Here is a 24,049-nt window from a genome sequence, read left to right as displayed (position 1 = left end):
GGTGAGGCTACGAGGAGAAGCAAGATCTGGATCACCCTTAAGGGTAGCATACAAAGGCTGGAGCACACTATTAGGAATCTGTAAATATCCCCTTATCCAATTAATATCTCCCAGCAGTTTTTGAAAATCATTTAGAGTCTGGAGATCTTGAGTCCTTATGGTGATTTTCTGTGGTTTCAATTTGTCATACCCAATTACAACAAAAGAAGCACAAAAAACAACAGCAAAATGACACAACAAGAGAAACACAGAAAACAAAAGCGAAAGTAAAAACGAAAGTACACAATGCAGCTGCTGCCCCGCTTTGGTCGCGGATCCCACTTACTTGGGACTATTTCCCGCTTTGATCGCGGATCCCACTTACCTGGGACTACGGTGCACCCCCCTGACTGCTGAAAGTTCTAGTTCCCGGGTTTCGGCACCACTTGTCGCAACCCCTTGCCCGCAAGGAAGACGCAACACTCAGGAATCTTCTTTCAGCAGTTTATTTCAGGCCCTTGATAGTTCTTCTTCTCTCTCTCGGATGCCCCTCCCAGCCTTAATAAAGCATCTCAAGCCCCAATGCAAAGCAGCCACGTGGAGCTTTCTCATAGGGTGATGAAAAGTCATGCGCCAACTCTCCCAAATAGGGAGTTGTTTGTCACAGACCACAGCGGAGCCAGCGCCATCTTGTAATGGCGACCATAATTTGCATAAACGGCAGAAGCGGCTCACCACAACTGGCCTCTACCCACTAGATGTCAGTAGTAATCCTCAGTTGTGACAACCAAAGTGACTCCATATTGTCATTGTCATGTGTGACCAAGCCACTTGATAATTAAAACCCTCAGATCAATTCAGTCTAAGCTTACTTTTCCCTTTAAATCATAATGGTCCAAATTGGGGTTATCCTCCTCCTCCCAAGATACCCTTTCATTTCAAAGAAATGGGATTTGGAATTTCAGATGAATGATCCACCTGGATGTTTTATTAGGTGAAAAGTCACAGCTACCTTTATTTAATTTTCTTAGACAAAAATGCAAACATTTTTTTTTACTTTTGGGGTGCTGGGGATTGAACCCAGTGGTGCTCTGACACTGAGTTTCACCCCAGCCCTTTCTGTTTATTTTGAGACAGGGTCTTGCTTAGTTGTCAAGGCTGGCCTTGAACTTGCCATCCTCCTGCCTCAGCTTCCTGAGCCTCTGGGATCACAGGCTGTGCCACTGTGCCCGCCTCTATCCATACTTTTGATGTATTGTTTGGGGGACTTGGTCCTTCACTCTAAGTGGCTTTTTCAAGTGCCGGGTCTTTCCATGGTAGATGGTACTCTCCGCTGGTCTTCAGAGCCAGCATTTCTCATGAATTTGGGTCCACCTGGGACTCCCATCCCCAGACAGGTGCTGGGGGAAGGTCAGCGCCCAGCCTGGCTGCCTGAGTCAGCCCCGTGGCACCTGTGACCTTTCTGATCAGGAGAGGCTGAGTTCTTGGGGCCTGCTGGGGAGCAGCTGGACCCGCTCAGGGCCTCATCAGAACCTGCTTTTCTCCTCCCAGATCCGCAGGCTGAGGATCGAGATCAAGAAGCTGCAATGGCTGCACCAGCAGGAGCTCTCCGAGATGAAGCACAACCTGGGTAGGTCCTGGATGCTGGGCCTGCACTGGGCAGGGCTGGGGGGAACTTCGCGCCTCTGAAGTTGGGCCCAGAAGTGGACAGAGTCAACACTGGGCCAGTGGGACGCCATTTGTGTGGGTTGAGGGGGGTGGGCACACGGAACCCTGGGGAGGCTCACCCATAGAGGTCACTGGTAGGAACCCTGCTTTCCTTTGAGGCTACCGACGATGGTCACTGACTTACAGTGGTTCACCTTCCAACTCCTCCATAACTTGCTGGTGCCTCAGTTTCTTCACTTGAAATCTGGATACATAATACAAACCCTCCACATAGGGTTTCTTTAGGAATTGCATTAGCCAGTGCATAGAAAAATGATTAAATCCGAAGAGATGTCTCCTGAGAAGGGTCTGTGGGGTTCCCAGAGGAGACGGGGACCACGTGGTACATGGCCAAAAAGACTTTCAGCACAAGCCAGACAGAGGCAGAGACAGAGTGATTCAGGACAGGAGAGCTCAGGCTGCCCAAGTGTGGGAGCAGCCGTGGCCTGGGCTGGGGCTGATATTTACAGAGGGACTTCATCTGAGCTGGGCTGGAGATGGAGCCCGGGTGGGGCTACACAGTTTCCCCCAAGTTTTCCTGGGTTTGCATATTTCCCTCATTTCACAGGGGCGTGGGCCAGGGTTTGCAACTGTGCTTTCTGAATCTCAATGGCTTGTGGTGTCTCCTTTAAGAGTCTGCATTCCTCTCTATCCTGAATCCCTGTGTCAGTTGGGTGGCTGGGAGGCTCAGATCTGCCACCATGTGGTGGTTTTCTTTGTCCCTGCCCCTTATTGGAGTACTAGAGATTAAACTCAACCACTGAGCTACAGCCTCGTCCTTTTATTTTATTTTTTAATTTTTGATACAGGGTCTTTTTAAATTGAAGAGGGCCTTGCTACATTCTGGAGGCTAACCTCAAACTTGGATCCTCCTGTCTCAGCCTCCCCAGTCTCTGGGACAACAGGCTTGCATCCCAGCTCCCCACTGTGTTTGTGTTCCTTATAAGGGATTAATTTTTCTGAATTTTTTTTTTAAATTTCAGAAAGAGTATTTCAGGAATTGAACAATGACTCATTTTCATTTATTTCTAACCAGGTCACTTGCAAATGATTTGCAAGTGGACTTATTTTCTGAAGTAACTGGACTGCCTGATGTAAACCTAGAGAACTCTCATTACTGGGTGACCTGACACTTGTTCTTAGCACAGTGATCAGCCCCAGAGTTCCTCTGATGCTTTGGATCTAGGGCCACAAGACACACCCCTGAGTCCCAGGCCCTGCTTTACCCCGTTTCCTCCTCTGGGAGAGGAGCGGAATGCTAGTCCTTACCCCTCAGAATTATTAGAAGGGTTCCACAAATTAATTAAGAGCTTCAAGCCACACCTGCAGATAGTAGAAGCTGTGTAAGTATTTGATAGGGAAACAAAGTATATGCTAATGATTACTTGAAAGGTTTGTTTGAGGAATTCCTGGGACGTCTTGTGGGGTTGAGAATCACCATTGGTCTCCTCTTGTCTCCATACTGGGGACCTCATGGACACTGTCACGTGTGGCTCTGTAGGCCTGAATGGCGGATTCCCTGTTTACAGATGATGATTTGGCTCAGGGAGGCTGTGTTATGGGCCCAGAGACACACAGCTGGTGGGGGTCTTTCCAAGTCAGGGTTTACACCCCTGCCTGTCTGAATGTGGGGGTGCAGCCACCCTGTGTTCAGCTGGGGTCAGTGATGCAGCCTGCGCCCCTGCCCCTCCCCCAGAGCTGACCATGGCTGAGATGCAGCAGAGCCTGGAGTGGGAGTGGGACAAGCTCATTGCCAAGGTGAAGAAGCAGCTGGAGCTGGAGAAGCAGCAGGCGGTGGACGAGACCAAGAAGAAGCAGTGGTGTGCCCACTGCAAGAAGGAGGCCATCTTCTACTGCTGCTGGAACACCAGCTATTGCGACTACCCCTGCCAGCAGGCCCACTAGCCCAAGCACATGAAGTCCTGCACCCAGTCAGGTAGTGCACACCCTGGGTGGCAGGGCTGGGGCCTGGGCTCCCAGGGACCCCCGCTGAGGGCAGCTGGCTGATTAGCAAGCATGAGTGTGGTGCACAGACCGAGCTGATCATGGGTGCCTGGCTGCCGACTAGTGTGCAGGGCTTTTTATCTTCTCTTAGTGCGGGGATGGTCCTCAGCATCCGTGGGGCACAAGGCAGCCCCAAGACAGCGGGCCGGCCCCCATGTCAGCAGTACTCTGGTGGATCCTGTTTTGGGGGTGAGAATAGACCCACAGCTCTAAATAACGGGGATTCTTATGTGGAGGCCCAGGTGTAGGTGTGTGGCCTGTGTTAATGAGGCCGCAGCAGCCGCTATGACCCCCTCCCCAGCTGGAGCAAGCAGGCTTCAGCTGAGAGCCCTCAGCAGAGAGGACTGCCCCGTTGGGGTTTATCAATAACACTTCAAAAGTTAATCTTTAGAGCTAGCGTTTGTGGCAAAGGACTCTAGTTTTATGGGGTTGGAATTGAAAGTTTTGGGCTGGGGTGCAGCTTGTGGTAGAGCACCCTGGGTGCCATGCAGAGCACTTCCCCCTCCCCCAAAATTCTCCATTTAAAAGAATTCACTGAAAATATTATAAAAAACACAAGGTTGTATGTCTGTAGCAAAATTTGCAGAGCTGGCGTGCGAATGATTCAAACTTGAGAAACGGCAGTCCAGGGCTGGCAGACCTGGGAAGGGCCCTAGTGAATATTTGAGGTTTTGTAGCCAGAATCCGGCTGTGTGCCAACAAGATGTCATTCATAAGAACCAGTTGCAGACTCACTTTCTGTCGCCGTCCACGGGAGGTGTCTTCTCATAGTCTTTAGAGTCCTGCTGCCATGACGTGGCACTCCGCTTTTGTCTGGAGTGTGTGAGGTGCCCCATGCGGGCCCTGCAGCTTGGTCACACTGCCCTGCAGCTCTCTGAGTGTGGTGAGCCTGGTTTATATGAGTCACTGTATATATGAGTCCAACGCCCACTGTTCCCAAAAAGTCTCCAGAAGCTCTGTGCTCTCTGACGGGTCTTTCCCACCTGCCTCAGACAAAAACAAGTGTCCAGGGCTGTGGTGGACCTAAGCCTCTAAGTCATGGCGGGCTCTTGTGGACAGGTGTCATTAGCTCCAAGAACACACTTTCCCTTCCAGAATGACTTATTGAATCGCTGAGTATTAGAAAGCCAAGATGCTCTCACAGAACCCGACTCGGAGACCTCTGGGTGCCTGGCCTCCCTGGGTCTGCACCTGGACCCTGGGTGGGGCCTGGCCACTGGCGCCATGGGGCGCGGAGTGGGCTCCATGCAGGGCCTGAAACCATTGTGATTGGCTTCCCATGGCTTCCCTCTCTCCCCTTTTTCCCAAGTTACCACCCCTAAGCAGGAAGCAGACACCAAGGTGAACACAGAGACTGGGAACAAGCCCTCCCAAGGGGGCTCCTCCAGCACCCAGCACCTTGGACACGACCAGTGCCTCCAAAGAGAAGGAGCCATCAGCTGAGAAGAGCAAGGACAGTGGCTCGGTGAGGACCCCCCTGTGCCTTGGTCAGTGCCACCCACCCTTTGTGTCAAGGACCCTTGCCCTTTTGTGTCCCACCCACCAAAGTCCCATGGTGTCTCAGTTTGTCTGGAACAGTCAGAAGACAGGGGTCGAGGGCATGCCCCCGGGCTCTTCCTCACCAGTGAGCCCCATGGACGGGCTAGAAGGCTGAGTTGGACTGTGCAGGACCTGGCAGCTGCTCTCAGGACCCTCCCAGTTTAGTCCAGCGCATCCAGGAGAACTCTGTGATGGGGAGGGTACCACCCACTGTGGCTGCCAGTAGACCCTGTGGCTGTGGAGTACTCAGGATGGCAAATGAGACCAAGCATCAGATTTTAAAATTTGACTTTATTTCACTTAGATGCAAGTAGCCACATCTCGCTGGTGTGCCATATTGGACCATGAAGGTCACACCTGATCATCTCCTGTTGGGCTGTGCATGTGACATCGATCTTAGAGGGCACACGGATCATCTTTTATGTTTGTAGTCATTGTGGACTTCGGACGTCATCATCAGATTATCAGTCGAGACCCTGGTCTCAGGGTTGGTACTGCCCCACAAGAGGCTTCCAAAGTGAATGGATCCATTTCTCTTTCTGTGGTGCAGCAGACTGTGTTGGTGTTGGGTAAGTCAGCCAGTGGGTGCAGGCCACAGGGAAGGTACTCAAGCTCAGACTGGAGTGCTAGGGAGGGGCCTCCCCCGCGCCGGAGGAGTCTGGGAGCCAGAGCACAGGTGTGTGCACACATGTCCGGCTCGGCCCCGCGGACCACGCCAGGTGGAGGGCACCTAGATGCTCTGGGAGAGCGTTGAGCACTCCCAGGACTACCTGGGTTTCCCTGGGGGTCTCCGTTGGCCCCAGTGCCCTGAGTCCATCTTTCTTTGTATTTCTAGACCCTCGACCTTTCTGGCTCCAGAGAGATGCCCTCCTCCATTCTCTTAGGCTCCAACCAATGCTCTGGTATGTCGCCCCCTGGTGGGCTAATGGCACTTTCATTTTATTTGGGCAGGTTGGGAGCCATCTTGTCAGGGAGCCCAGGGTTTAGGGCAGTGGTTTTCAAGCTGTTAGGGATCTTTGGGGTGCCTCAGCTGGGTGGGCTTGTGGGGTGAGGGTGTGGCTGGACGAGGCAGTTTCCCCACACTTCTCTGCACTGGTCAGGATTTACCTGTGTTTTTGTTTAGCAGGGCCCATGTGACACTATTTGGACACAGGGTCCTGCCCTGGAAAATGCCAGGGTAAGCAAATCCCCATAAAGTCAGCTCCTGAGGGTCTTTAGGCCTTCAGAGAGGTAAAGACAGTGTGGATGTGGGCGGTGTTTCTGGACCATCCTTCCCTCTGGCAGGCTGTTTGGGGTCTTTTCTGAGACATGTGGATTTCTTTCCTGGGGTTCGGGCCACCCTTCTCTCTCAGCCCCATGGTCTCCCCTCTCCCCACCCCCACTCTTTCCTAAACCAGTTCTGGCCACTGCAGGAGGGTTCAGACCCAGGCCTTGCTTGTTGAGGACTGTCTTGCTGAATACAGGGTTCTTGCCTATAACCTTTCCTCCAGGGTCTTTTTGCCTGCTGGTTCTCTTCAGTTGGAGACCAAAAACTTAATGTCACTTGTGCACACTGAGTGCTTAGAGGAAGCAGTGTCTGTGGTCAGGTGGGGAAGGTTCCCCAGAGGCCAGGCCTGGAAGGGCCAGTGGGAACTGGTTGGTGGAGATGGTGGAGTGGCAGGAGTGAGTCTAGGGAGGATGTGAACTTGGCCTTGGATTTGATTGAAGTGCCTGTCAAAAAAGCACCACCCTGGGGCTTGGATCGTGGCTCAGTGGTAGAATGCTTGCCTGGCATTTGTGAGGCCCTGGGTTCGAATCTCAGCACCACGTATAAATAAAATAAAGGCCCATCAACAACTAAAAAATATTTTTAAAAAAGCACCGCCCTTCATGCTTCCCTTATAGTCCCCAGATAGAACCTCCAGTCATGGCACAGTGTGGCACTAATATGCCACGGCATCTCAGTTCATTTCAGAACAGAGCCAAAGCGACTTTAGGTCTAGTGGTGTGGTAGCCCCAGAATATCACCCTGCAGTTTGGCTTTCATGATGGTAATTTGAACGAGTTGCAATGATAAAAGCTTCTTTTGGAATCAAAGTTGAAAAAAAAAATGAGCTTAAAACAGGTTGAGCAGCCTGTGAGGGGACTGTGGGTGTGTCAGAGCGAGGGGGCAGCATGAGGAGGGCCAGGCTGGAGAGTGCTGCTGCCCACAGCCGGTGCCGTTCAGAGGTTCTGCAGCTGCGAGGTGCTGGACAGAGGTGGCCCGGGAAGACTCGTGACGCTGTGTGTGTGGGATCTGCCAGAATAAGGATTGCATGTGGCATGGTGGCCAGGAGAGAGTGGTCAGGGCTGGAGGGCCTTTTTGTAGGTGGCCAGAGAGTAAATGAAGCATTGCAGGCTCCTTGGTCTCTGTCCATTTGCTTCGCTCAGCCATGGTAGCAGAAAAGCAGGCCTAAGATAACACAAAACCAAATGTGGGAGTGTGTGTGTGGGTGTGAGTGTGGGTGTATGGGTGGGTGTGTGCTAATGAGTTTGGAAGTGCAGAAACAGGTGTTGGGCTGTGTGGGGCCTGAAGCATCATGATATCTGGGGATGTGAAAGGAAGGTCACTTGGGAGCCTATGGCTGCTGCCAGTGGGGGACCTGAGCCAGGCAGGTAAAGCCCCTTCTCTGGAGTGTCGAGGGTGGCAGAGGAGTGCTCACCGGTGCTTCCTGAAGGACAAGAGGCACTTGCACTCCTGGTCATGCCCAGTGCCTGGGGGAGAAGTCACTATGTCCTGCAAGGCCCAGAGAAGCTGACTCAGAGGCCTGAATCACTTGGAGAGTGTTTGCCAAGCCAGGACGTAGGTGACCCCAGACCCGAGCTTCACCCATGGGACTCAGAACAAAGCACTGTTGTTTAATCTTGATCAATGACCTCAGAAGCACAGCTCCTCATCCTCCTTATCCTTCCTTCCTCCAAACCCCTTTCACCAGCCCCCATCCTGCCCTGCAGAGATGATGTCCTTCCCTGCTCCGTCTCAGACTCCACCTGTCCTTCCCGCTGCCCTCTGTGTGACATGGGTGACGCGCTCTGCCTTTCCCTCCTGGCCACCTTCAGCATCTGACCGCTTCTTGCTTCCTGTCCTTTGTCATAACCAGATTCTCCGCTCAGCTGCCTCCATCCCTAGGTGTTTAATATGCTTCTCTCTCTCCGTGCTCCCTCCTCCACTGCCCATGTTGCCAATGGAATGTTGTACCCTGAAGGCCGTGTCTTATATCTGCGTTGTGCACACTGGTGGCCACTAACCACCTGTGGCTGTGGAACCCTCAAGCTGTGACTAGGAGTGGAGTTTCATATTTTATTTTAGTTGACTAAACAGTAGCTCTGCCAGGTGCAGTGATCCACACCTGTAATCCCAGCTACTCAAGAGGCTGAGGCAGGAGGGTCACAAATTCAGGGCCAGCCTTAAAACTTAGCAAGGCCCTAAGCAACTTAGTGAAACCCAGTCTCAAAATAGAAAAGGGCTGGGGATGTGTCTCAGACACTTGAGGGTGGTGTGATTCACAGGACTTCCATGTCTAAAGGGGCCTTTCCCCAGGTGTTTTTTGTGAAGATTGGTACTACACTGAAGGAGACGTGGTCCCCCGTTTTAGGGCTTGGAAAGAGGCTGGGCAAGGGCAGCAGGGCTGGGGTGTGGCTCTACTGTGGAGCACTTGCCCTGCATGCATGAGGTCCTGGGTTCCATCCCCAGCCCCACCAACACCTGCACCCCCAAATAATTAAAATTTTTTAAAAAAGTATTTTGGCAGAGGAGGAGTACCAACCAGAGGGTCATCGTCAAAATGGAAGGACAGGAGTACTTGGCTCCAGGGCACTGGTGACATCTGCGTGTTGAGCAGCAGGCTGTGTGGACAGGGCCATGGGCTGTGGACCCATGGGATTGCAGACCTGAGTGTTCTTATTTCTTCCCAAAGCCACGTGAGGGGTCGTATCAGAGCAGCAAGACTCTCATCTCCAGTCCCCTTACCGATCTGGCTAGCTGGTCAGTGCATGGGAGATGTGCAGGTGGTGGACCGTACAGGGGGCACCTGAGCTGTCTTCAGTACCTGTGCCAGGGGGGGACTGAGGAGTCTGTGTGGAAGGAGAGGTTTAAGTAGGGGCGTGTGAGCTCCCTTGGTAGGTGGCATAGGCCTCCCCTGTTCATATATATATATATATATATATATATGCTGAGGATTGAACCCAGTGCCTCACACATGCTAGGCAAGCACTCTACCGCTAAGCCACGACCCCAGCCCCTCTACTTGTCCATCTTTTAAGACTTCACCTGAGCCTGTGCTGTGGTGTATGCCTGTAATCCCAGTGACTTGGGAGGATGAGGCAGGAGGATCACAAGTTTAAGGATAGCCTCAGCAACTTAGTGAGACCATGTCTCTCAATACAAAAAGGGTTGAGGATGCAGCTCAGTGGTAAAGCACCCTGGTTTAGTCCCTAGGACCCCCAGCACCCCCCCCCCCAAAAAATAAAGATTTTGCCTAAAGCAGCTGCTCAGGCTGACAGAGGAGAATAGGAACTAGAACAGGGGTCTCTCCCCAACAGTCTCCTGCTGGTTCTGATTCTTATTGGCATCCTCTCCTGTACCTCCATTTCCTGATTTGATTTTTAGACAAAAGGCGAGCATGAGGTCCTCTTGTGACTTCCTCCTTCAATGACACTTAGGCTACTACTTGGGGGCTATCTTGCAGGCCGAGTCCTCAACACCCCCTCTCCTTGTGCTGCTGCTGGAGGCACGGTCCACTGACCCCACTTGACCCCCATCTCCTTCCTCCTCCTTCCTGTACACTTTTGGGGACAGGAGCATCTGCTCTGTAACCATGGTCAAGTCTCCTTTTGTCCGTCTGAGTCTGCAAAGGTGAAGGGACAGTGGCCACCTGCAGGACTGGGGTAATGGGGTCATCCTGGAGTCCCTGGTCTGATGAGGTCCATTTCCTTCTCAGGCTTTCTTGCCCCTGGAGTCCCCCACCCCGGAATCTTATTTTTAGTTTTTTCCACCAAACTCCTGACCACTCCAATTATTTCATCAAGACCCCTTTCTTCCACTTTTCGCCTCTTTCAGCTGCAGGTTTGATTTGTGGGCAAGGAGTGGCCCTCGCTCCTCTGTATCCCTGTCCCCCCCCAGCTTCTCCAGCATCCTCTGTCCCTCCCTGTGCCTGGCCGGGTCACCACTGTCTTCATTGACCCGGGTGATGCCTTCCTCACCATGGCGGCCAGCGCCTGCCTGTCTTCTTGTTGGATTAGGCTGTTAGCAGATCAAGTGGTTTTGAGGATTTTGCTTTCAAAAATCCCGACACCCTGGGGCTTATCAAGTGCCGGTGGCTTTCCCGTTATCGTGCGCCTTGTCTCCCTCCTGTGGCGTGTGCTGTGTGCAGTGGTCCTGTTGGGGTTTGATCACGTGTTTGAAGGCCGCAGTGGTCCTCAGTGCCCCGGGTGGGAGCGCAGGGTGCCAGCGCAGGAGCCAGCGGGTTCTGGAGCTAGCGCCCTCGGGGTTGTGCGGAACCTGCCCGTGACCAACTCTGAGCTGCCTTGGTATCTCTTCAGTTAGCAAAAGGTGTGACAAGCAGCCTGCCTCTACCCCAACCACCACAGACCACCAGCCGCACCCCAACTACCACGCCCAGAAGTGTAAGTATGACCCTGTCCAGCCGCAGCCAGCTCGGCTCACCAAGCCTCATCCTGTGTGTGTTCCTGTTTCTCTGTGGCCGTGTCCTCCTGTCCTGTCGCGTGGGCTCCCCTTGCTCTGCAACTTTTTTCTTCATGGTGCCTCTCGAGGCCACTGCCCGCTGCTTCAGGGTGAGAGCCGGCTGGGCTGGGCTTCTGGAGGGTCAGCCTCCATCTGATCCCAAGACACTAGCTCTCTGCCGACGGTGGGACGAATCCACCGGGCCCCCAGCTCCCTCCACCCCCTCCGCCAGGCTGTGTGGCCATGCTGCACCTGGCCCGCTTCCCCGGGTCTTCCAGGACCCCAGCTGGTCCCAGTTGTCACCAGACCCGTAAGGGTGACTGCCTTGTGGGATTTTTCTCATGTGTAGTGATGACCAGCAGCTTCACCCCCTAGGGACTCTCCAGAAGAGCTCCAAGTGCAGGGATGCCTAGTGGGGAGGGGCCAGAAGATCAAGGCTCCACGCCTAGCCCCTTTTCTGCCTGCCACAACACTGCCCCCTTCTGGCCAGCCACACAAGTTGCCAAAAAGTTCTCTCCTGGTGACACCTGGCTGCCATCCGAACCTCCTGCCCCTTGTCTCCCAGATACAGAGCTCCCGACTTACCTCACATGCCTCTTGCTAGGCAATAAGAATTGCAGCTCCATTAGGTAATAGTAGGGTCCCTTCCTCAGCCACCCCGATTCTGCCTCTAAGTTTGATCCATGACCCTTTCCAGCCCAGTGTCCTCCCCTCACCTCAAGAATGCTTAAAAAAAAATCTGTCTGAAATAGTAACTTGGTAAGTGACCCGAGGCGGGGGGATCTGGCTGCTGGCCGTGGAGCCTGCAGAGCTGGACTGCTGGAGGAGGGCCATCATTGGCTCCTCTCTGACTCTTCTGTCACCTCACTTGTCACTCAGCTTCCTTCCTAGTGCTGTGTCTATGTGTCCTTGAAGCCATCCTAGGTATTGCTCTGGTTCTGCATCCTTTTTTGACCCCTACGTGTGTCCTTCCTGGGAGCCACTGGGCCTGTGCACCCAGGTGGGCTTAGCCCTCTGGTCCACAGTTGTCCTTTTTTTATGATCCTCCCCCTTGGGTGGACACTTGTGATTTGGTCATAGGTTTTATTTTTCAAGTTGCCTCTAGATTGGTTCGAGGACCATGGTGGGTGGAAGCACACTGCCTGCCAGTCTCCAGGGCCTGCCTCCCTGGCTGAGCCTGGATGCAGGGAGTGCCCAGGATGTAGTGAGGGTACAGGTCTGGCTTAGGAAATCTTTCCTGGGCAACTGAGCTCCTGTTCCAGTAATCTTCATCCTTGACACCCTACTGATTTTGCAGCCAGTTCTGTTAAGTCCTAAAAATCCTAAGCTAGAGGTCCTAAGTTTCACCTCTGTATTCTAGAGAGCCACAGATTTGGGGAGATAGACATGGAGGGATTTGGACCGTCCATGGCATACAGGGTGGGGAAGAGAAGATGGCTTCCCAGCTAGGAGAGCGCATGGCCGGTGGAGCAGGCAGGGGTGCTGACCGGTGCCTTCCCTCTGCAGACCATTCCCGGAGGAGCAAGTCCACTTGCTGGGGCAATGGTGAAGAGAAGCGAGGGTTGGCCCGCTCCGAGCTCGACCCCGGCTCCAGCGCCAAGAGCCTCATCCCGAAAGAGTCTTGGCTCGATGCCTTCTGGGACTAGGGGCAAGCTGTGACCAGACTGCCCGTCTCCCTTCCAGCTGCGAGGCCCCAGCTCCTCTGAGCCTCAGTTTCCCCCTCTGTAAAACAGGGCTTATAAGATCAATGAGTCCTTGGATGAGCTCGTTTGCCACGTCTGTTTGAAACTGGTGTTTTCCAAATCCTGGTCTGTGAAACTGATGTAAAAGATTGTGACCTGCATCATTAAAAACTCAAGGGTGGAGTGGCAGGATGTGTATAGTGGTACAGTGGGCATGGCTTTGTGAAATACTTAAACATGTATACACTGGTGCTTATCTACACACACACGTTACACTGGGTCTTAATGCAATCTTTGCTTCTGGTTTATTGCTATATTCAGAATATATTCTTTTTTTTCCTTAAAGAGTTCAGGTCTCATTATGTTGTCCAGGTGGCCTTGAACCCTGGGCTCAAGTGCTTACTCTGCCTCAGCCTCCTGAGCAGCTGGCACTGCAGGGTGGCCACTGTGCCTGTCTTATGCAGCCTAAAGGTTTGAAAGCCACTGTTTTAAGTGCCGTGTCTGAGGGCACTCAGGGCTGGCAGTGATGCTGGAAGGCCATTCTGCTATCATCTCATTTTATGGCTGATAAAACAGGTTTGGAGAAGGGAAGCTCCTGTGGTTGGAAAGGTAGGGCTGGGTCACCACCTGGGCCCCGAATATCAGCTCTTCCTCTCCAGGATGGGGATAAGGTGGGCAAGGGCTTTGCCCAGGGCCTGGTATGTGGCAGGGTTAGAAGTGGGCTTGAGATTGTGCTCTCATTGGCCACACAGGTGGCCAGGAGGCTCCCTTACCTGGGGTTCTGTGGGCCCAGATACCAGCAGGTGGGAGCAGGCAGGGCAAAGAGGTGCCCTCTCCATAAACAGCTCGCCACATAGTTCACGATGACTTTTAAACTCAGTGTCTGTCCATCGTCAGATTATTGCTGTCCTTGACAAACTTCTGGATGTCAAAGTAAGCCCCCACATTTTTTTCACTTGATCTACTGTTACACCCTGGAGGCCGGTGGGAGGGTTGACATCCAGTGAGCCTTTGTTTCAAGATAAAAAAAACATGAAGGACGGGGCCACAGCTCTGGGCTAGAGCACCCTGGGCTCAGTCCCCAGCACATGCACACACATGGGGCGCCCAGGTTCAGAGCTGGGCAGAGGGCAGGACCTGCCTTCCCCATCCCTGCAGGCTGCCTGATAGTGCTTGAAGCCACCAGCCCCCTCACATTGTGTCTGCTGAGGTCCGGTCAGTGCAGAAGGGACCTCACGGGAACTCCTGGGCCTGAAAAGGCCGTAGATGGAGCTGCCATCGCATCAGAGTGATCCCGGCAGTGAGCACAGCCTGAAGGAGATGCTTTGGGAATCTGTTCAAGAGAGGACCTGAAGTCCCCCAGCACATGCACACACACATTGGGGGGGTGTGACCTGCAGTCCCCCAGCACATGTGCACACACTTGGTGGGGGTGTGTGTGTCTTGGTCCCACCTCAGGGCATCTAAGGGCAGCACCAGCCAGCTGTGGGCTTGCACTGCCCCCTGGTGGTCACTAGTAAGTACAGCTTTAGCAACCATTGCCTCAACCTAGGCTCAAAGCACCAGGAACACTGTCCAGTGCTTTAAACCCTTACCCAGAACGAACTTTGGCCCCAGCAACACGGATGTACCTCGAAGACAGCGTGAGAGGGCCTGGTGTGGTGGTGCATGCCTGTGATCCCAGTGATTCAGGAGGCTGAGGCTGGAGGACTGCAAGTTCAAGGCCAGCCCAAGCAAGGACAGACAGTGCTTTACCACTGAAAATCTTGGTTGGGTAACAGCCTCACAGCTTCATCTCTAAGTGTGTCCATGTGGCCCACAGATGAAACCAAAGGAGAGGAACAGAATTTAGGATGGAGGGCAAGATGGTGGATTTGAGGGACATGTCTTGAATTCTGTATGGGGCGGGTTATCTGAGGTCACCCATTCCTGAAACTTTCAGTCCAACAAGCCAAGGAAGTCTGTTTTGTTTAAAGCCACTTTGTTTCTGTCATTTGAAATGGGACAAAAAACAAAGCCCAAAGACAGCTCTCTGAATTCTAAATCCCTCGGCCAGGCAAATCCCTGCTTCCTCTCCAGAGGCCAATCTGGGGACATCTGTGGGGTCTCCATCCTGCTGGGCTTCTCTGAAAGATCTGGAGTCATTCGGAACCTCTGAGAGGCAAGTCCAGAAGAGTCGACCTCATCTACTTCTAGAATGTTCTGGAGAGCCACAAGGGACACAGGAAAGACAGGTAGGTCGGGACAATGGACTTGGTGATTTGCCTGTTGGTCCATTCAGCCAACCATTGGTCTTTCACCAGGGATGCGTCCATCCATGTGCCACCCACACCTGTCCACCCAACATGCACAAAGTTCTGCTTTATGGTGGGGACTGAGAATACAGAGAAGAGAAAGATGCCGTCCTTCTCTTCCAGCAGCTCTGGATCATCCAGAATCCCAGCTCAGATGCGTCAAGACTGGACTGCCACCTCTTCAACCCTTGGTCATCACAGCAGAAAAGCAGTCCACACCCATTAACTTCAACGTTAAGGGGAAGGTCCATCTGTTTTGCTCAAAATTTTCCTGTGTGCTCGACTGAAATTCCATTAGTGTTTCTAATGGGCACCTGTTAAGTGAAAAAGTCTTTTAAATAAGTAATTGATTTTATTTTCCCAGGTAGTAAGCTTTGGTGCTAGCAGAAGGGGAAGTGGAAAGATTGTCACCACACATGGTGCCTGTGGAAGGGGGGCCGTGGGGAGATGGGGCACCCAGGAGTTTCCCTTCCTGGATCTGGGCAGCTCTGCTCCATCTCCTTCTCCACTCCAGCCAGGAACCAGTCCATTCAGTAAAATCCTCTGTTCATCCCGGAAGAAGCCTGAGCTTGCAGCCCATAGGAGCCTGAACAAGGTGCTCTAGGCAGGGGGAACTGGTGATCGGGGGAGGGCAGGTGGCTTCGTTTTGTCCCGTTGTTAATTTATAGCCTGGCCTGCACTCTGTCTGTGCTCTGGCACCTGTGCTTGTTCCTTGGTGGCTGGTCTGGCAGCTGAACATGGCATGGGGGCTCGGGGGCAGCTCTGGTTTCAGGGCTCTCTGCTCAAGTCGTGCTCTGGGGGGACAATCATCCTCTAGCATCTGTGAGGGAGGTATCAGGCTATTGGGAAGACTGTGGCTCACCTTTGTTTTTAAAGATGGCTGTGGACAGCACAGGCGCCCCTCAGAGCAGGCCGAGTGGGAGCGGCCCTGGGCTGTGCTTTCGAGGGCACGGCCGGGATCTAGGCGCCAGAAGGCCCAGCCCAGGGCATGGGGGACCCTGAGGCCAGCGCAGGCCCCGCCTGCCCCACTGCAAAATGTAAACGTGGTTTTATTTAATGCCTTTTATCCATCACAAAGTACTGCTCCCTCCCCAGTGTACTCCTCTCCCCAGGAAACAAGATGGCAGCATAAGGCCTGATCAGCCACTGCTGTCACAACCTGGTCAACTCCTGAGGATCTCTGGCCCCCAAGGCCTCACGGTGGGGATCGAATTCCAGCGAGAGCCTGGAGGGGCCTCACGATGTAGCGAGAGCAGAGTCTGGACAGGAACCTCTCCCTCAATGTGTGACATGGCCTTGTGGCCCTGTGGCCTGCACCCCGGTGGAAGACGGGAGGGTCGGTGGGTGCCCAGCTGGCAGCCATGCTAACCTGCACTCTGTCCCAGCACAACATGCCTTTCTGGCGGATTTCCTGCCATGCCGACCTGGAGGCGCTCAGGCATGCGCTGGAGCTCCAGTACCTATAGCAACACCTGACACCTGCCGTCGCCACACCCACAGGGCCGCTGGATGCCCAGCCTCCCCTCCAAGAGCCCCAAAGGCCCGGACACCAGACCCCAGGCAGAGCGCTGCACCCCGAGGACTGTCCAGTGGCCGTCGCAGAAGCTGTCCAGGGGGACCCCGAAAGCAGAGGGACGGTGGCGTAGGGGCGGAGGCTGCTTGGAGTCCTGAATTCTGCAAGACGCAAAGGACACCAGATGCAGGCCTTCAGCCCCAGGACCACTGACCAATGGACCTGCGCTGCAGAACTCACCCGCTGTGGTGTAGAGGGTCCCCAGTCCTACTCCCCCAGGGAGTTGGGCTCGCTGGGATGGGGCTGGCTCCACTGGAAGGAGCACAGCTGCTCTGAACTCCTCCTTCCTTCCTTCCCTCCTCTTTTCCTCCTTCCTGCCCCTACCCCACCATTGGGGATGAACCCAGGGGTGCCCACACCGAGCTGCACTCCCAGTCCTCGCCATAGGGGTGACAAGAGCGAGGTGACTAGATGGCTGGCCAACTAAGAGATGGCAGAACATCTGGGCGGGTAGAGGATGATGGATAACGATGTCTCGAGGGTAGTTGGGTGGACTGTGGGATGGAAAATCGCAGGGACAATCAGACAGTTGCATGGTGCATGAGGGCATGGCTGGAAGGAGGGACAGATGGCCACCAAGGTCAGTGAATGGACACGTGGTGCGGTGGCGGGGTGGGTGCCTGTGAATGGAGGGCCCAGGAGGTGACGCGCTCTAACGCTGCCTAGAGCACCTGCCTAGGGCTCCTATGGGCTGCAAGCTCAGGCTTCTTCCGGGATGAACAGAGGATTTTACTGGATGGACTCGTTCCTGGCTGGAGTGGAGAAGGAGACGGAGCAAAGCTGCCCAGATCCAGGGAGGGAAAGTCCTTGGTGCCCCATCTCCCCAAGGCCCCCCTTCCACAGGCACCATGTGTGGCTTATATACTTCTTTTTAAAGGCATATTTCTTTTAAAATAAATTGATCTGGAGGGTGGATTTGACACTCAGAGAGGTTGACTAAGTTGTTTGTTAGATGATTGAAGAATCAGGAGATCCATCCCATGTGCACACACTAGGTCCATGAATAGCGGCCACAGAACCCCCGCCCTCTCCTCATGCCCAAGATCACAGATGCGGGATTTTCTTTTTCATTAGCTTAATGCTGTCTTTATTAACTGGGAAGCACTCCTGGAACACGCATAGGCAGAGCATTCAATAAAAAGCACACACGTGCATTAGCCCTGCCGGCCAGCCCCTGCCGAGTGCCTCTGGGATCCCCGCAGAGCCCAGAAACAGTCCAGGGCTACCACGGGTGCAGCCAGAGGCACAAGGGGGATTTGCAGAAGGAAATTACTCAGGATGCTTCTGCGATTTGCAAATGGGAATGGACTAGCCAGCGATGGCCAGGAGGAGCAGGCTGCCGATCTGTGTTCTTGATGAGGAACATGGAGCCTAGTTGGTACAGCAGGACTTTGGCCAGGGAGGGATCAGTTGGGTGGTGGTGACCAGCACGTTGACACAGTTGGGCCTGAGGAAGGAGACTGGGGATTAGAACTCAAAGGTACCCAGGCCAGGCCTCCCCACCCTGCAGCAGGAGCCTGGAGTCGTAGATGACTCTGGGGCCATAGTCAGGTGTGGGTGAAGCCCAGGGATTCCCCAGCTCTTCCTGTCTTCAGGCCTCCAGATGGTTGATGTTAACATGCAACATGGATGTAGTTCTTTGCTTATTTTTAAAAACATTATTAGTTGCAGATGGACACAATACATTTATGTATTTACTTTTATGTGGTGCTGAGGATGGAACCCAGGGCCTCACACATGCTAGGCAAGTGCTCTACCAGTTAGCCACAACCTTGCTTATTTAATAGCAAATGTTTATTGCAAGATCCATGTGTTTGTTTAATTAGCTGCAAGTGTCTAGGTGATGTAATTGGGTCACAGGGACTGAATGTAGGACCATAGGGAGGGTGGGGGCAGGGGCAAACTGGAGACCAAGTGCCAGTTCTGAGCTCCATTCTAGGCCTTTTTATTTTATTTTGAGACAGAGCCTTGCTAGGTGCTGAGGCTGGCCTTGAACTTGCAGTCTTCCTGCCTCAGCCTCCTGAGTCACTGGGACTACAGGTGTGGGCCACTGTGCCCAGCCCCTTCTGATCTTTGGAGAGAATCCAGAACCCTGAGGCCTGCTGGACCCCAAGAAGTCTCTGCCTCTACTTGCTGGGCTATGCTATCGGGGCAAGGCAGCCACTGTGCCTCCCACAGGAAGCTTAGGAATGGCTGCTGGAGGCATCCAGCTCTCCTAAGTGTGGGAGGTGGAGCCACCTCTGTCTCCTGGAAAGCTCAGTGGTGCACAGTGAAACAGTGCACCTACTTGCCAGGAGTTGATGAGTTTTAGCGCCTTCAGGGAGTGCATGAGCCAGAGGTCTGTCAGCGCCTCCAGCTCCGCTCGGAGCTGTAGCCAGGTCTCTCTTTTGGAAGCCCCTATCAATCCTGCAGAGAAAGGAAATAGAGGTGCCGTGGTTATATTAAAAATGGTAGAGGGACAGAGTTGGGGAAGGGGAGTGAGCTACTGTACCCGGAGGACTCAATCAGATGGCACCCAGTGCCAACTTCAACCCAGCAGCCCCTCCTAACCTCTCCTGGGGTCACCTGATGGGTTGATGAATCCATCCACTGACCGATACTTTCACCCTCCATCGGGCCATCCATCCACCCATTTATCTACTCAGCCATCCATTCACCATCCATCCATCCATCCATCTACCACTCATCCATCCATCCATCCACTCATCCATCCATCCATCCATCTACTTATCCATCCATCATCCACCCATCTCTCCATCTTCCATCCATCCACTCATCCACTCATCCACTCATCCATCCATCCATCATCTATCCATCCATCCATCCATCCATCCACTTATCCATCCATCCATCCACTCGGCAGGGCTGTGTGTGCAGGGACAATGACCTCCCTGTGACACAATCCTGCCCTGAGCCTGTGCTATCTGCCATCACCTTCTCCACTGGGTGACCCACCACCCCACAAGGCCCCGCAGGATCTAGACACTCTCCTCCCATCCCCCACCTGGAGCCCCTCCAGCTGCCCCCGCCTCTTTATCTTCCTGAAAAGCAGAAGAATCGATGTTCTCAGGGATTTTTCATTTCCTGTTTGTGGAGGAAACAGTGATTGGCCTCCCACCATACATCCTTCTTTTTAGTAAATATTAAAAATTTTTAAAATCTTCATTTGTAATAAACCCTTGGTTTTTAAGGGGCTGGTGCTCTCTGGGCTAAAAGTCTCCATTGCCAACTTCCGCTCAGCTATGTGTGCTCATGTGATGGAAGTTTTGGCAGGTGAGCAGTGGAAGTGCTGTGTGGCTTCTTGGAATTGTCAAAGAGAGGACAATGTCAGGCACAGGCTCCAAGTCCACCCTTGGCTTCTGAGATGCGACTCCCCGAGTGCCTCCTGTCCAGCCTGTGTCCTGCAGTCACCCCCTCTGAGCACCCCCCCAGGCACCCTAGGGTCTGTGCTGGCCTCTGGCTAGAGGCCGCGGTCCTGCACCTGGCTCGTTCTCTGGTGCTGAAGTAGCTGGGGGGCAGGGCTGGCTCCTGCCAGCGGTGGTGCCCTGTTGACACCAGGGTACCTCGCCCCAGCTTGGGGAGAACAGAGCAGACTGACGAAGCCCAGGGCATTTCCTGGGCCTTGATGTGGCGGGGGAGCAGAGGGCCTCCACTGTCTCCCTACCCAAGCACATGGCTCCCTCCTGTCAAAGGCCCCGCAGCTAGGATGTGTCAGCATGGGGCAGAGACTGGTCCTGTCTGGGATGAAAACTGACTTTCCTGGTTCTGGGAATGGAGGGCCCAGGATATGGCAGGCCCGGTCCTGCTGTCTTAGACCCTCGTTCACCTCCAGGTGCCAGGCCATCTGGAGACCCTACGACCTCTTGAGGTTCTCCCATTGAGAACCACTGGCCTGGAGAATCCTTGAACAACTGACCCAGGACCTGGCCATTGCCCAGCAACCCACCTCCAGCCCCCTTCTGACGCCTCCTTCAGGTGGCAAGGAAAGGCTGCATGTGACAAGCCAGGGACCCTGAGCCTCAGGCGGTGCAGCCAGGCCCAGAGAATCAGCCGACCCAGAGAATCAGCCAACCCAGAGAATTGGCTGTGGACATTCTTGAGTGAGGGGAGACAGGGAAACTTGTTTGGGAACCAGTGGCTCCTGGTGCCCCATTGTTACTGAGGGAATCGTATTAAAGACACAGATTCTGAGTTAGTGGCCTGGGACAGGGCCTGGGTTTGTGCATCTCTGTCCAGCTCTGCACTGCTCTGGACCCAGCCCTGGCCATCAGGCCGCAGGGCCCCAGCATTGCCTGGATGCCTGCTGGAGCACAGACCCTGGCCCAGCTCTTGAGTTTTGGATCAGCAGGTGTGAGGGGGCCAGAGACCCTGAATTTCTCATGAGTCCTCAGGTGGAGGCCGCTGGTGAGGTCAGGAGGAGCAGACTGGCCATGTGGGGAGGCCACCTGAGCAGTAGGGATTTGCTTAGAAACTTGGGGAATGTTTTTTTTTAAATCGGGAAAAACGTGACCTGGAGTCCGCAGCCTTTCCAAGGAAGGGAAAATGCCCGGCCAGTCCTCTGGGGTCCCCTCCCGCCTCTGGAGCTTACTTCACTTGGCCTTGGTAAGTTCCTACAGCTGCCTTTCACCTCGGACTCTGCGAGTCTCATTCTTTGAATTCATGAGAAAAAACCCAGCCGACTCCTGGCTCGGTGACGCTGCCATGGGGAGCACCTTGGCGAGCCTCAGGTCCAGCTAGGGGCACTCAACCACGCCCAGCTTATGCTCTGGGGGCCCAATGTTCAGGGACAGGAGGTACCCTCTGTCCCGGGCTTCCTCCCCATCAAAGTCAGGGAATCAAATACTACCGGCTGGTCCTGGGGACTGTTGCTGCTCTCCCACTGCCCAGTCCGTCCTGTGGAAGTCCCCGCACTCACCGCCCACGTTGTCCATCCAGTCCACACCGCCATACACCCCAGTGCCCAGGCACAGGCCGGCCCCCCGGGGCTGCACTGTGGAAGCCGTCGGTGGAGAAGTTGTAGGTGCTGGGGAGACAGGTGAGGGCACAGCGGGATTAGTGTCCTTGCACTGGGAGACACAGGGCCTGAGGACCCACGGGTGGACCTGGGGTACCTGTGCACCCCTGGATGAGCTCAGGGTACCACATGAGCACCTGAGAGGAGCAGCACTGGCACCCCAAGAAGGCCGTGTCTCCTGCTCCTCTCTAAGCAGCCCACACCCCTTTCTTCTGTATCAACAGAGCCTCTAGCTTCTTTGGGACACAATGGCTGCCCCTGAAGGCAGTGGCCAACCCAGGAAAGCCTCTGTCCTCTCCCTTTGGAATTCTGAGCTCCAAGGAAATTCTACAATAAACAGCTGTGATTGCATCATCCTGACGGAAGAGTCCAGTTAATCCCCACTAAGGGGATCCCCAAGTCCCCCTGGGAAGGCCTGGCCCCACCTCTCCTCCCTCCCACCGCCTTTCTCCCAACTTTTGTCAAAGGAGGCACACTCCGCTGCCCGGTTGGTGCTTTGCAGATATGAACCTCGACCTCCAGAGAAGCATGTTAGGCTAAGGAATTCTCTGTGTGGCCAGGAAACTTTAGAAGTGACACAAGAAATGGCATTTCCAAAGGCCAAGGAACACATCCCACATAAAAGGGGGCAGAAGCCATCCTCTGGGACCGCACTGGGCACTTTTCCAGATCATTCTCTATCCGTTGAGGAAGGGGCAGGACTTCTAGCCATCACAGCCCCCTGAGTCCAGACTCCAACTCCTGACCACCCTGCCACCCTCCCTGTCCAGCGAGGCTCCCATCCTTCCAGGACTTATTCTTAAAGAACTAACACTGCCTATCAATTTGGAGGATGCCCTGAGTAGATGCCCAGAGATAGAGTCTCCTTAAGGAGGGTGGGGTGGGATGCCCAGGGGGACTGAGGGGTCAGTAAGAGTGGGGCTCTGGAGCTGGGCTGCTCGGGTTTGGATCCTGCCTTTCACCAGCTTTGTGAGCTTGGGCAGGTGTCTTGATCTCTCTGTGCCTCAAGTTCCTCAACTATGACAGGGGGTGACAGGAGAGTCTCTTAGGGCTGCCTCAAAGATGCCAGGGGTTAACCCATAGGAAGCACTGAAAGCAGGGCAGGCGCTCAACAAGGGCCCTGAGGTTGAGTCTCACTGCCAACCGAACCCCTGTACCCATCAAAAAAAAAGAGACATTTGATGCTTGGTGCTGAGCCTATAGTAGGCTCAATATAGTGAATATTTCCTGAATGACTAAATGGGGAATTTGACTTGGGGAAACACTCTCAGACGATGGATTCCTGGCACAAGATACCAGACAGTGCAGCCCGAGGTGGGCTCCCAGCAGCTGCAGGGGAAGCACTAACCCTGGACCCTGGTGTCTCGATGCCTTGAGAGGGAGCCTGGCTCCCAGAGATGACTTCACAGAAATGACCAATTAACTCTGATCTGGCCTTATTTACACCAGGAATCCGGCCGCGGAATGGCGCTGCTCCTCACCAGCCTGGGGACAGATGGATGTTCTGGATGGCTGATGAGATTACTTCTGATTGTGCTGGGCTTTGGAGAGACTGGCAGAGCGCGAGGCAGGGACTCCGTTCTGGTTCAGGCGTGGGTGGGGACACGCCCACACCTGTAACCAGAACCTGCTCACCGTATCCAGGACGGCTTGGAGGTGCTGAGCTGTGATGATTTGGGGTTGACACAGAGGAGCTGTGGTTCTGTTTTGGTCACGTATCCCCAGGGGCAGGCTTGGGACATTTCTATCTCACTCCTCTGAAAGCTGCCTCGTTTTAATCAGGCAGCCGGTTACCGGATTTCCAGAAACCGTCTTAGGAGTGTTTTCCCCTGAAAACCAGACTCACCACTTATTTGTTCAGGAAGTGTTTCTTGAGTATTGACTGAATCAATATTTTTTTTTTTTGTATTAAAAATACATGCTGGCTAATGAATGTCATGAAGACTCCAAGGGACGTGGATCAAACTCTTGATGGCAATGATTTGGGGTGGGGGGACGGGGGTGAGTTTTTATGGTATGCACCCACAACTCCAGTAAACTGGGATGCAGAGTGAGCGATGCAGCAGAGCCTGAGGTCAGAGGTGACAGAATATGCTGCGGAGGGGGGCAGGGTTGTGCTCTGAGTTCAGAGGGGCTCAGGGTCCAGATCTGGCTAGTGACAGGCGCATATGGTCCAGGTGACTAGCCCTCCCCTCCTGAGAATCAACTGATAGACATTTCTGACTCCCCAGATTCCCACCTTAAATCTTGCCCATTGTCATCTGATGAGACGTCATCAACGTGGATCTGGTCACAATCCTATGGGGAATTTGGAGAAGAGAAATAAGAAACAGGCCTGATTGATGTGATGGCAGCTTGCAGAGCTGGCTCCTCTATCCACGGGGGTGGGTGAGCTGGGCCGGGAGCCCCTGCTGGAGTCCGAGGCTGGGCTTTGCCACTGGGGGTAAGAGGTGCTCCTGTGGGGTCTCCTCTCTCTTTCTCTCTAGTTTCCTATTAGGCAGCTGGTTGGCCCTGAGGGAGGTCGAGCAGAAAATTTATCACCCAAATTGGGACAGT

General features: G+C 53.9%; 1 protein-coding gene and 1 pseudogene across 6 annotated transcripts in view; one reads left to right on the top strand and one right to left on the bottom strand.

Annotated features, from left to right (window-relative positions):
- LOC107160130 overlaps positions 1–12,576 on the top strand; it is a 63,706-nt pseudogene extending 51,130 nt beyond the window's left edge.
- Positions 12,577–17,519: 4,943 nt separating this feature from the next.
- Positions 17,520–24,049, bottom strand: part of LOC125615966 (ubiquitin-conjugating enzyme E2 E1-like) — a 65,577-nt gene continuing 59,047 nt past the window's right edge. For 2 of the 6 annotated variants that reach the window (XM_048800531.1, XM_048800532.1), the window contains exons 4-7: positions 23,733–23,791; positions 21,395–21,502; positions 18,771–18,885; positions 17,525–17,926 (exon numbers count right to left, since the gene is read on the bottom strand). In XM_048800531.1, the coding sequence (XP_048656488.1) occupies positions 17,753–17,926; positions 18,771–18,885; positions 21,395–21,502; positions 23,733–23,791 (456 nt within the window). In that variant the 3' untranslated portion in view covers positions 17,525–17,752. The other 4 variants (XM_048800530.1, XM_048800533.1, XM_048800534.1 and 1 more) reach the window with 3 other exon arrangements.

This window comes from Marmota marmota, unplaced genomic scaffold (genome assembly GCF_001458135.2).
Source record: "Marmota marmota marmota unplaced genomic scaffold, marMar, whole genome shotgun sequence".
Classification (NCBI taxonomy): domain Eukaryota; kingdom Metazoa; phylum Chordata; class Mammalia; order Rodentia; family Sciuridae; genus Marmota; species Marmota marmota.
This window is presented reverse-complemented; position numbering and strand designations above follow the sequence as displayed.